General features: G+C 42.0%; 1 protein-coding gene across 3 annotated transcripts in view; it reads left to right on the top strand.

The window, feature by feature from the left end:
* Positions 1-10,991, top strand: part of CCDC57 (coiled-coil domain containing 57) — a 75,642-nt gene extending 64,651 nt beyond the window's left edge. For all 3 annotated transcript variants that reach the window (XM_066586424.1, XM_066586426.1, XM_066586427.1), the window contains 3 exons: positions 86-199; positions 1,735-1,963; positions 9,813-10,991. In XM_066586424.1, coding sequence (XP_066442521.1) covers positions 86-199; positions 1,735-1,963; positions 9,813-9,967 — 498 coding nt within the window. In that variant the 3' untranslated portion in view covers positions 9,968-10,991. The remainder of the gene's footprint in view (positions 1-85; positions 200-1,734; positions 1,964-9,812) is intronic.
* The last annotated feature ends 2,464 nt before the right edge of the window (positions 10,992-13,455 follow it).

Below are 13,455 nucleotides of genomic sequence, written 5' to 3'. Positions count from 1 at the left end.
GACTGTAATGTATTGCATAACATAATGATTCTTAGAGCTGAGAAATTTGCTTTGAAGTCTTGCTTCTTATTTTTATCTTCTTAAGGAGCTACAGTTCGCCCAGTATGAGAAGTCTCCAAGTCTTTCTGCCAAGGTTCACGTCAATACAGCCAAAGACAAAATGCACAGTGACCGTTCTGTAGCTTTAGCTGCAATGCAGGTAAATCAGCAATGTGCAGAGGGCCGTGAGCGGATATATAGTTCTGTCTTTGGGATGGGGAATAAAGCTGTCTTAGCAGTTTGCATTTCTCTATTTTTAACCTTTTTCTATTATAACTAGATTTATGATAAAGTGTCTTCTTTATATTGTTATTGGCAGAAGATTCTGCTATCTTAGTGTATGTAGACAGTGACTATGCATCCAGTGACTACCATCCTACACATGTAAAAACAAGATCAACGCTGCTGTCCGTATTTCTTTATGACCCCCTCAAACCGGGGGCCAGTTCTTGGGGTTAGCTCAGGCAACATTCATTTCCTGTACGGTATGATATGGTCTCTGGACCTTCTATGCTTACAGGTTTGCATACTGTTGTGCATTTAACGGTTTATAGGAACTCTGGCAAAATGTGAAAATCGAATAATCACATTATTTGTCTGCAAGACCATCTCTGTAAATTAAGATTAGATGCCCTAATTTAAAGAAGTTGTGCCAGAATTTCAAGTTATCCCCTATCCACAGTGGGACTGCTGAGATACCCGTGTTGAAAGGGAGAGACAATACTGCAGGGGCAGGACCGTTCATAATGAGAAGAGTGATAATATCTGGGGCAATGTATATAGATGCAGTACATTTTTTTTAAATTCTAGAAAATGGTAAGACTATTCATAGTGTTGCTTTAGTTTTCATTCCTATTGCATTGAGTCAATTTAAAAAACCTTGTTTGCGACGGTGACATAAGCATTCATTTTTTCATTCTGTAATGGTTGTCTTTGTTTTTGTTTTTTCATGGGGGGGGCACCAAACTAATTTTTGCACAGGGTGCCATCTAAATAAAGGCCCACTTTGTTTCCACCGTGCATCTATTCACTACATTCTGCTCAGACAATATTCAGAAGCGATGTCCCAGTGAGTGCAGAATCCCAGGCAGTGCTATACAGGCTTGAAAGAGGCTTCATTTTCACAGGATGTCCTATTTTGGTCAAAGGCAAAAAGTCGCCAATGAAAGCCTGTGAGAGTGTAAACCAATGCAGTGAAGTCATATGTGTATTCACTGCGTGTTGCCAGGAGATAGTGGAAAAGTTATCAATTGGGCCTTCTTGCAGATTTTATTTGCACAAACTGTAAAAAACCCTTTAAGACCGACACTATTTCATTGACGCCACCATTAGCATACAGGCCATAAAAGTGTTTGTTGCACTTACCTGCTATCATTTCTGGGGCCAGGAATTGCTTCCAAGTCACAAAGTCTCTATGCTTCGTTGTTAAAGGGGGTTTCCAAGATTTAAAAAAAAGTAAATAAATAAAATTCTTTCCCCAGAAGCACTTCCACTCTTGCCCATGGCATACGTCTGATATTTTAGCTCAGGCACATTCAGTTACGTAGAGATGAGCCGCAAAATGATACACCGACCAATGACAAGAATGGTCCTGTTTCTGGAAAAAAGCTGACCCATTTTTGGAATCCCTGTAAATGTGTTATGTTGTTGATATAACTTGTATTTTCAGTAAAATCTTCTTGTTCTATTACAAAGCCTTCTACCTCTGAAGCACCGAAACCTACTTCGAAAGAGAACATCTCTCCATCGCTGCAGAAAAAGAACCTCCCTCCATCACCAGGTGGACACCGCATGAACAGCTCTGTATCCATTCCATCGGGGGCATCTTTGATAGAAGGAGACTTATCTTTACAGGAGGACTGGAAAATCCTAGATTTGGGCTCAAGTCCATCCATAATAAGCTCTTATGATGATGCTCCACAAGGTGAGAATAAAACATTTAGAAAAACCAATAGCACATTGCTTCCTAAAATATCAAAAAACCGCTGTCTTAGTAGGGCCCTGTTCACATCTACATCGGAAACCTTGTTCCGAACCTCCGGTATAGCTCTTGCATACAGTCCTGGACATAATAGTACAGCATCTGCTGTCTTATGTTGTCCAAAAAAAAAGCCGTGTGGCATGCCTGAAACCCAGCAGATTCCATTTGAGTCAATGGGTTCCATTGGGAAGCATTCCCACTTGTCATGTGCCAGATCTAGCACTTCACTTATTTTCAGTGTTCGGCTTCTATTGCACAAGCGTGAACGAAACCCAAGTCATCCTCGTAGTTTGTCATAAAAATGGTGGCATGACATTTCCTAGTTATTCTCTGCTTCATGATTCATAAACTGAAAATCTACCCAACAGATTTCCAGTAATCTCTTAGCAGTGTCAAAGGGCTTTGAGTGCTCTATAATGGCCTTTCATTCTGGAAGTCAGTGGCGGCTCAAGATCACAAACTTCACCAATGTTATCTTCTCTCATCTATCAATGGCATATCAGAAGGTCATTTGCTGGGTTTTCCCCTTTAACTCTTCAGTCACTGGTTACAGCACTGTGGCAGTACACTGTGTGCCCGCTCGGCAGCAGAATGTGTTACAGTGTAAGATACTTAAAATGGCTATTAAGAGGTAGAGAATTGGCATATTTAAAATCTTCTCTGATACAGCAGGAAGCTGCTGGATGTAATAGATGATATGGCAAAAATTGGTGCTTATTAACACCTAGAAGAAGACATTCTGGGTGTGCATGTTAAAAGGAAACTTCAGAAATGGGTACAGAGATGCCACCATCGATGTGTGACATCACTCAAGCTCCACGTTCCTTGTGCCACTCACTGTCAAACCAAACGGCTGGCACCGGTGCCTGATCATAATGGTAAACTTTCTGAGAAGATTCCAGTTAGTATCTGCTTATTATAACCATCCTCCCAGATAGATAACTAGTATTGCCAAAAGGATAGAGCATAAATGGTTAAGAAGACTATAGAGGCATTAGCAGAGCTTCATTTTGCCTGGTTGGGTTCACATTCTTGCACAATATGTCCTGATAACTTCTCTAATGGTCTGTCTGAAAGGCAGGAACTTGGCAAGCTGGAAAGTAAAGGTAAGCATGCCTGAACAGTTTTAACTGCTTAATGACCACCCATTGTCTTTTGTAGGCAGGCAGTGCATGTCCTCCATCTGCAGCAATGTCTTTTGGTAGGTTTAACCCATTAAGGACCGGAGTGTTTTGGTCCTAAAGGACCAGACATTTTTTAGGGATTTTACCCTTTAATGCCCTATTTTTTATTCTTTAGCTACCAAAAGTATTTTTGCAGTGTTTTTTTGTTTGTTTTTTTTTGGGGGGGGGGGGGGTGACATATAGGGCCGTTTGTTTTATATCTTTTTTCACTGACTTTTTAAAATTGTCGTTTTATTGGGGGTGATGAGTTAAAAAAAAGTTGTTTTTTTTAAATTGTTAGTGATTTATTTTTAAAAATGAGTATATTTATGCTAAAATAAAGTACAGGAATTGGTTCCTCATTTTGATATATAATTTGTATAGTCTTGGTTTACAGGATGCATGTGATGACGGTTTTGGTTGGTGTCTGCGGTGGGTCGTTTTGTTTTTTTTTAATGGATATATTTTTATTTTATTCTGTAATTTTTTTTAAATTATTTTTGTAACCTCTATGTCACCCATGATGCCATATAAGACCTTCTGGGGTCATTCACATTGTCTTTTTTTTCCACACTTTTCCACTGTACCTGAGGCATCCATAGTAGCCACAATTACAGTGGGAAACATCCCCCTGTAGTGATAATAGACCCTGTGAGAGCTGATCAGGGTTTGCAAAGACCCTGCAGCTCTGCTGTGACAAGGGGCACCCGGCAGTTTAAAAAAAAAAAATGCTTCTGCTTTCTCCTCTGCTGAGGACCCGACCCGCTCCTGCAGGAGCTTTAATCCCGTGCCATACTTTTGCTAACGACTTGGATTAAAGCCCAGGACCAAGCAAGATAAATTTACTGGGTTGGTTCTTAAAGGATTAAAGCTATTACAGTCCAGCAGGAGCAGAGCGGGTGCCGGCTGTTAGAAACACTTTTCCAATCTACATAATGTTCAAGGATTTCTGCATGGGAAAAATACAGGAAGAAGCAATGCAACTACTTCTATTGGACCTGACAAGCTCGTCTGGTGCCCCCCAGGATGGCACAGCTGTTGGGTCTAAGCAGACCCAAATCCGCTCTGCCAGTGAGTAATTCGCCTATAACTTGGGCTGCTAAAGATGACTCTATTACTGTGAAAAACTGTAATATTAAAAAATACATGTGAGCCTGCGGAAGACATATTATATAACAATAATATGTAGATGCATAAGTAAGAAAGAATATAAAGTCGAATTGAAATAAAGGAAAAATTAGCTAAATAGTCTCCCCCGTTCACCCAAGACAATATATATTACATATTAGAATTACCAAAACGGGGAGACAGTTTTAACAATTTTATTTTATTAGTGTCAATTTGTAAATTGTCCTGCCTTAAACTATTGATCGCCTATCTTTAGGATAGGTCATCATTAGTAGGCTGGTGGGGGTTCTTCCACCCAGGACCTCCACTGATCAGCTGTATGTCAGGTCGCTCTGCTCTTTCATGGAGCTGTTTGCAGCAAGCACAGCTCCAGTCCCACTGCAGTGGCCTGGCTTGATATTGCAGGCCAAATTCCCATTCATTTCAATGTGAACTTTGCCTGTAGTCCCATCCCTGGCCACTGCAGTGGGAACGGAGCTGTGTGCTTTCCTGCTGATTGGCGGGGCTCCCAGGCTGCATACCCCTCATTGATCTACTGTTAACTACCTTATAGTTAACAGGATAGGCTATCAATAATAAAGCTGGACAACTCTTTTAAAAACTATAAATTCTAAAAAAAATATACATTTTTGCACATTTTCATACACTTTACCACTTGGATAGAAAAAAAACCCACATTTCTGTTTAAGTATTAAAAACGGCCCTGTGTGTCACAGAAATAACTGCACAAAAATTGTACTGGTAGCCCAACAAAAGAAAAAAGTTCGGCTCATCACATAGCCATGTGCGCAATAACGCCAAAACGTTTCTGGTTATTTAGTACCGAAACACTCTGGTCTTTAAAGGGTCAATAAAATGTGAGGAAGCATCACATTGAGACACATGGCCCAACAACCCTGCTCTAACTGTGGAAGTATCCTCCGAGTCCTATCCGTCATCTGGTAATAGGACACGGACAGACCTCTGAGCGCAGCTTTAGAAGTGACGGCAGCAGAAATTACCATCTGATTTTATTTGCTAAGTTACTGAACATTTCATGTAGAAATGAAATGGCTTCTATGAGCTGAACATTTAATCATCACATTACAAAGTGTTGCCATGTCCATCTGCTCACAACTCCATGAGAACCCTGTAAAGTGCTGAATACATAATGCAGCGTCCCCAGTGATCATGTATCTCCCTGTATGCCTGGTAAATGATTTCCAGTGCTGTGACCTGTGATAATCCTGCCCGGAGTGGCGGTGTTAATGCCGGTCATTACCTTGTGTGTGTTTGTATGGTGTCATCTGATGTAACACCCACCCTAGTGGATGGTACGCCAAGTGCTGTGTCCTTTATGATATGCCATGTAAGCGGCACTTACTGGGGATGAGTTAAGTAGGGGAAAACTTTTTTGCCATGATTGCAAAAATAGGGTCTCAACATGATAGACCAAATTATAATCCTGAGATGTAACCAGGTATGCAGAGGGACAGATATCCATTTGATTCAGTTTTGCACCAATTGTATATACAGATGTAGCAAACATTAACTGGACATTTAGTGTGTTATGATAACTGCAATGTAGTACAATGCTGTAACTCGCGTTATCACAATGCGCCAGTCATGTTAAGGATTGCTACATCTGTAGATTAGCCCAGTGATGTATAACGTACCTAAAGGGGTCGTCCAGGACTTTTACTATTGATGATGTATCTTCAGTTTAGGTCAACATTAGTTGATCATCAAGGGTCTGCTGCTTGGGATCCCCGACGATAAGCTGTTTGCCAGGCCCGCTGTCAATGAGGACTGCGCTGGAAGTAGATGGCATTGTCAACAGGGCAGTAGCCTCAGTTGGTACTGCAGTCACGGGTCTCATTGAATTCAATGGGAGCTATGCCTGCAATATCAACCAAGGCCGTTGCAATAGTAAAAGTCCAGGACAACCACTGTAATGTATATGTACGTATAAATATGAACTTTTTGGTGAAGCTAAGCAAGCACATATAGCCACAGCTAGACAGCAACATAAGTCGCACGGTTCTATTTTACCTCTCAGAATTCCACATCTAGTTTTTCTTGCTGCTGTCTGAAACTATTAAGGCTATGTATACTTCTTTATTGTGCTAATGCATCTAAAATGAAGAACTTTGCAATAAGTCTTGATTAAAAATGTTCTATCTTTTTATTTATACAGCTCCTATGGAAACCTATGTGTCTCCATGGTAACAGACAATAAACACTCTATAGATAGATCATGTATTCACCCTTTCTTCTCTCAGCCCCTTACTGAGATCTAGTAGCCCCTTGGACCTTTTTTGATGATCAGAAAAAGTGCAATTCTTCATAGCGTCCATCCACAGGTATCAGAGGACCGCGGATGTGCCAAGAAAATAATCCCGGCACCATTACTTTACCTCCACCAGTCTGAACTGCTGACACTTGACATAAAAGATTCATTGATTCATGTGGCTTGCACAAAAATGTTGACCCTACCATCATTATGGTGCAACAGAAGTTTGGATTCATATGACCAGGCAATTTTCGCATTCTAATGTGGATTTGCACTGAAACTGATCCACAGTAAACCTGTTCACTTGATGTGATGCTGCCCTCCAGGGTCACATGTCGAATTTCTTTACAGGGAAGCTCCGATCGTGAAAGGGCCGGGGTCTCTAATAAAGCGGCTGCTCAGTATGTGTTAGCATAAAGTTGGGAACATGGAAAGGAATATCACTGCCCTACCAGACTCTACAGGCATTATTGCATGTTACCATCTGTTTACAGCAAAGAGCTGTAAACCCCAAATGATAGGAAATTATTATGATTCATCTTAAATTCATTTTAGATGCATTGGGACAATAATTAAAATATTCGTGAATGTATGAAAATCTCTGAAAGCACATATCTCAGCCTAATGTGACACAATAGTAATGCACTACTTCCATAGGAATGCTTGGGAATGTGACAGAAGCTGCAGTCAGCTGCCACTTTGGTGGGCCTAGTGCCCCAACGAGTATGGTAACTCCAAAATTGTGTTGCTGAAATTGGCCATAAATTATTTTTTTCTTCTGCTCAGAAGTCACATTGCAAACAAAGCGACATGGTTTAGGTAGAAGTATGCTTGGGTTGCCAGTTCCCCTTTCCCACTTTCCAGGCAAATGCCATTGATGACCTATCCACAGGATAGGTCATCAATAGTTGATTGTTGGGTATCAGCTGATTGGCCGGCCCATTATTATTGCAGCAGAGCCAGACATTGTCATCGGGGTTGGAGCAGGAAGTCTAATAGACAGTTTTGCTCCCAATGGGGAGCGAAACTGCCTATTACACTTTTGGCTCTGACCCCAATGCGAAACTGAAACTCTAAGGCTCTTTCACTGTAATTGATTTCAATGGGAGCAAAGCCATCTATTAAACTTCCTACTCGGATCCTGATGATGACTTTCATCCCACTGCGCTGACAGCAGGCAGGGCGATCAGCTGATTGCCAGGGATCCCTAGAGGTGGATCTCCGGCGAGCAACTATTGATGACCTATGCTGTGGATATGTCACCAGTGATATTTACATGGAAAAACTCTTTCAGTAAAATGGGTGAGATTATAACACGTCATCCACATACTGCAGACATTGGAAGTTGTCATATTACCCTCCAGCTGCCATCAACTATCCAATGCTTTGTCACAAGTAGGTCATTGCAGATGGACTATATGGGCTCTAGCCTTGGCTAGCAGCTACACGTGGCATGAAATATTGAGAAGTCACCTACTGATCTGACTTCATGGCTGTTTTGTAACTACTGAGCTGCATTGCAAAGGCTTTGAGTTTCATTGGCCTGCAGCATAATTTCCTCACAGGCTTTGGAGCTGTCAGTGGGTTATCGCACCACTTCCTCATCAGACACAATGTCAACAGTGTTCACATCAGGCTATTGGGCTATTATGAACTATCTGTCTGGGTGAAATGCCACACATTGCAGAGCATTAGTAAATCAGTCACCAGCATGAACCGCTCAGGAGCCCTCTGAAGATAACAATCCCTCATTTGTAATTACAGCCTTTAAGCCAGATAGCATTGGCTTAGGAAGACCAGGTAGAGGCTGTAAAACCATGGATGCAATTATGGATGTAATAAAGCGGATCTGAGGGTTAAACTTAACCACTTGAGGCATTTTTTTCCAGCTTTCATCGTTGCATTGCAAGTGTCAGAACTTTATTTTTCTGTCCACATGGCTATATGGGGACTTGTTTTTGCCAGACAACCTGTATATATTAGCGGTACTATTTTCAGGTGCATACACTGCAATGCATAACGTTAGACGCCGCCTCTGGCCTTTGTACAAGGGTGCTGTTAGGCCTTCAGCTGCCATGGCAATCCATTAGCACCCCACTATCACACTGCAGGGGGCTGATGGAGCATAGAAGGGGCCTCTCCGTCTGAAATTACTTAAATATAGCAGTCGCTATTGACCTTGGGCATCTAATTGGTTAAAAGACTGGAATCTGAGGTTTCTCTGAAGCTCGCCATTAAAACAGGAGTGCAGATGCCATTAGACAACCGAACTTTTGCTGTACTCCACATGGGATGCGCATACTGGGCTACATGTGCAGCACCGTAAAAAGGCGCATTGACAGCTTAAAGGCTCTGCAGTAGAAGGGTGTATTGGTGGTCACTAAGGGGTTTTGAGGTCATAACCACAAAGACCTCTGTTGTGTGACAGCTGCAGTCCATGCAAATATACTAACATTGAAATCAATATCTACATCCTAACAAGCTTCAATAGTGAAATCCAGCGTGCTGCGCTATTTCGTCCAGGAAATGCTGGTTGGAATACCGGAAGCCAGACGGTTCTGGCATGTACTGGAGGTTACGGGATTTTCATTGTTTGGCTCCGAGGACAAAGCTGAACAACAGAATTAGACGGTAACTGCAGGCCACAGATGTGAATAGGGCCTTACAGGACAACTCTCAGCTTTATGTAGTTTTTGTATATAAACTGTAAAATTATACTTGAGGTTAGTCTGTGTTTTGCATATATTTTATTAGTAGGACTCTTTTCAGACAGTTTTTTCTTCCAGCGCCATGTCTGTCCTGGGTTTCCATCTTGTATGCAAAAGCCTGCATAAGGACAGGAACCAGGATAGAACCATAGTTTCCTTCCATGTCAATCTTGTAAAGGTGTTCCCCTACTTCTAGCTTTTGATGACCTGTCCTCAGATTTACTTCTGTGGGATTCGGCATGCTTATCAGCTGGGGCCACTGTACATTGTATGGAGCTGTCTGATTCCAGCAGAAAAACAGCTCTGTACACACAGGCGCCAACTGCTGCCAATCTGCAGAGATGTCTACGTCTCGGGTATTGACCCCTATGGCTATGCCAGTTTTCTGAATAGAAGAACTCCGGACAGAGGTGGCGCTAGAAAGAAAAGCAGTCTGGAAAGAGCCTTATGTATTAGTATTTCTTGTGCTTTGAGCTAACAATAATGAGGTATATCTTACTAATTGTTTGTTCTACATACAGTGACCGCTATAAGTCATCGGCCAGGACTGAGGAATCAAAATACAAAACAGTCTTCTTTGAGGAAGGGGTCTGAGAAGCCCAGCCAACCAGTGAATACCAGACAGACAAAGGGCAGAGGCTCCCACAAAATTCGGAACTATAACCTACGAGACTGATTACGTTCAGTGAAGCAACGGGTTCCATCTTAAATGGATAACTGAACTCACACTTATGAATTGTCTTTACTTGGACAACCTGTGGACGATGGCCATCATGGCATACCCTAATGACATGGCTTCCTTCCAGGCATGGGTGCCACAATTGTATGTACTGTATATACCGATTAACAATAACATTAAAACCGCTAGGAAGTGAATAACATTGATTATCTTGTTACAATTAAAGTTATCTTGTTAAAAATAAGTAAAGGGATGGGATATATCGGGTAGCACGTCAACAGTCAGTTTTTGAAGTTGACAAGTAGGAAGCTGAAAAAATTAGTAAGTGTAAAGGCCCTTTTACACGCAAAGATAATATTTCAAACAACTGAAAGATTTAGCGATCTATTTGCATAAAGTGTTAATGCCATTAACACTTTATCATCTTCATTTGCATGTAAAGGGACCTTCAGGAGTTGCTTGTGGAGCCCGATATGTGCTTAAACACCCCCCCCCCCCCCCAGCTGTGCAAACAGTTGCATTGTTCTACTTGTGGCTGTCGGCAGATTCCATTTTTCTGAATTGGAGCAGTGGAAGAAGGTGCCTTGATCTGCTGAATCACATTTTCTTATACATCACATGGACAACTAGCTGCGTGTGCATCACTTATCTGGAGAGAAAGAATGCCATAAAGATATAATAGGGGAAGAAAAGCCAACAGAAGCAGTGTGATGCCCTGGGCAATGTTCTGCTAGGAGACCTTAGGTATTGCCATTCATGTGGATTTTATTTTGACACACACCAGACAGAAGGATTTGAATAAGCCTACATACCGAGAAGATCTGTGGTTCGTTCTCCAAGATGTTTGGAACAATCTTCCTGCAGAGTACCTTCATAAACTGTGTGCAAGTGTACCTTGAAGAATTGATGTGGCTTTGAAAACAAAGGGCGATCACACCAAATATTGATTTAGTTTTAATTTCTCTTTTGTTCATTTACTTTGCATTTTGTTAATTGACAAGATAAACTATTGATACTTCTAGTTTTGAAAGCATTCATACTTGAAAGCATTGTTTCCACAGCTGCACAGTACTGTATGTATATGAATGTAATACCTATCAGACAACATTTCTAGAAGAGAAGGTTATAACATGACGGCTTAATAATACTTTCCCCATAGTGACCACCACAAGAAATAATGCCTGCTTTGTACCCACAGTAATAGTGCCCTCCTTTGTGCCCCCCACACTGCGATAATACCCTTTTATGCCCCATACAATATTTCCCCTCTGTGCCTCCCAACAAAGTAATAATGCCTGCTTCGTGCATTGGAAAATTAATACTCCCTCAGTGCTCACAAGCTAATAATGCCCCCTGTGGCTCTACAAAGTAATAGTCCTATATACATTCCTTTAAAAGAATACAGCCTCGTGTGGTTCTCCCACCTCAAAGAAAATGCCCCTTGAAGGTAATGGGGCTCCTTCTGTGTTCCCATTGTGAGACACTTAAGGGGTTAATAGTGGACGGTCAGTATGTCCCCCTTGATTCAGATGTTATGCCTAGTGGATATGAAGGGAGTTCGTGTCTGACTGTATGGGACACGGGGGGTGGGGGGGGGGAAACAGGATGCCATATGATCTCCAGCAAGAGTAGTTGCTGGAGATGTTTTATAAAATGTTTGGGCCTGTTTTTTTGGAATGGATGGCAGGCTTGGTAGTGGGGCTGTCCATTCCACCCCCTCCACTCCAGGTCTTATTAGGGGGAGGCAAGCTCCCCAGGTGTAGAGGCTGGGTAGTTAACCCAATCCATAAAAGTCTGCAAGGCGGCAGACAGAGTGGATGCCAGGTGCAGCTAGATACTGGAAGCTGCTGGTCTCATGAGATGCCTTATCCCTTACCCAAAGGACAAACTGGACTTTTGTACAAGCGTGTGGTTTTCGTGCGGCTGCAGCGAGCCGTCCGTATAGTTAGGGACGTACTCCGTATAGTACGTGCTGGATAAGCAGGATTTTGTTTTATGCCTGAAGTTAAGGCTGTATTTTGTTTATTTTTCTAATAAGCACAGGCCAAGCCTGTATGGACTTTATATGATGTTGTGGTCTCTGACTGCTGCTCACATTGCAACCCCCGTGCTCTACCTGAGCTAATTCTCCCACACCATTTATAGTAATACAGCCCCCCTCTGTGACCCTCCTGCCTCCAAAGAAAAAGGCCAATGTTTTCAAACTTCCGTCTGGCCAAGCAGTCGGAACAGACAGATTCCATGGTTCAACAATCAGCACTCAGACTGTCTGTCTGCTTATGGGCCCCAAGCATAACCTGACTTCTTCTTCCCTTCTCTTGCTCTATCCAGTGCTTAGAGCATATAGTGAGCTGCAGAAGAGAGGAGGAGTCAAGTGTTTAACGAGGAAGTCCCTCTTCTGACTGTTCAACTGGAGCGGGAGTGCAGGGGTCTAGAGGGACAGGCTGAGCATGAGCAATGCTTATTGTGGTCAGGGAAACTTTGGGCCCCCTTAGCTTACAGGCCTGGTTGCATTTGCAGCCCCCATTACTATGCCACTGCCTAATAGGCATACATAGAAGGCAGATGTGGAGGACTTTATCAGAGAAGTTGAATGGCTGGGATCAGAGTTATCGTTGATCCCAGGCGTTGCAACAATGTGTTAGCTGTAATGTGATGCAGACACAGTATCTCTACATTATATATTTAGAGCTAAATACATAGGAGTAAATGAAGGGGCTAGTAAAGCATTATTAGTTATGACGCTATTTTTCACGGGGTGTGTCTGGTATGCAACTCAACCTCCTTGGAGCTGAACTGCAATACATGTAAGCACAATAGACAAGAGTGACGCTGTTTCTGGAAAAATAAACTGACTTTTTTTTGTTTTCTCTTCTTATACAACCCCTTTAAGGAACCTCAAAAACACTCCGCTAAAATTGGGCAGTCCATTATCATTCCAGTATATAGAACAAGTAACACAAGCATGACTTTAGTAGCAGAGCTTATACTAATTATGGAAATAGTAGATGTTCATTATTAATTTGGTTAAGTCAAGTGATCTTTTCCCATAAAAGTCAGGTATACATTGTGGTAATGAGCTTCATCAATCGAGTCCACAGAACAAACTACTTAATTGAGTGTAAGTTCATGAATGAGACACTTGTAAAATGAGGGTAAATATGTCTGAGAACAAGATCACAGAGAAGGTTTCCTAGTTGGCATCACTGGACAAGTAATTCTGTTCAGTTAGGCATCTGGGATTCCTGCCAAGAGACTGTAGCTCTGTGCCCATGGACGGTAAACACTAGTCTAGAGTTTTGAGTCTTTAAGGTAGCCACCTCTAGCTGATATAACAGCTTTACACAATCGAGCCATTCTTTCTACACTTGTATTCAGATATTGTTCAGAAATTTCTTCCCAGCATTGTTGTAGAAGTTCCTACAAATGTGCTGCTCTTGTAGATTACTTTGCTTTCACCCTTCTGTTCTTGAGTTCATTTCAAA

This window comes from Eleutherodactylus coqui, chromosome 13 (assembly GCF_035609145.1).
Source record: "Eleutherodactylus coqui strain aEleCoq1 chromosome 13, aEleCoq1.hap1, whole genome shotgun sequence".
NCBI classification, from domain to species: Eukaryota; Metazoa; Chordata; class Amphibia; order Anura; family Eleutherodactylidae; genus Eleutherodactylus; species Eleutherodactylus coqui.
Note: the sequence above shows the minus strand (reverse complement) of the source record. Positions and strands in the feature narration are given on the sequence as shown.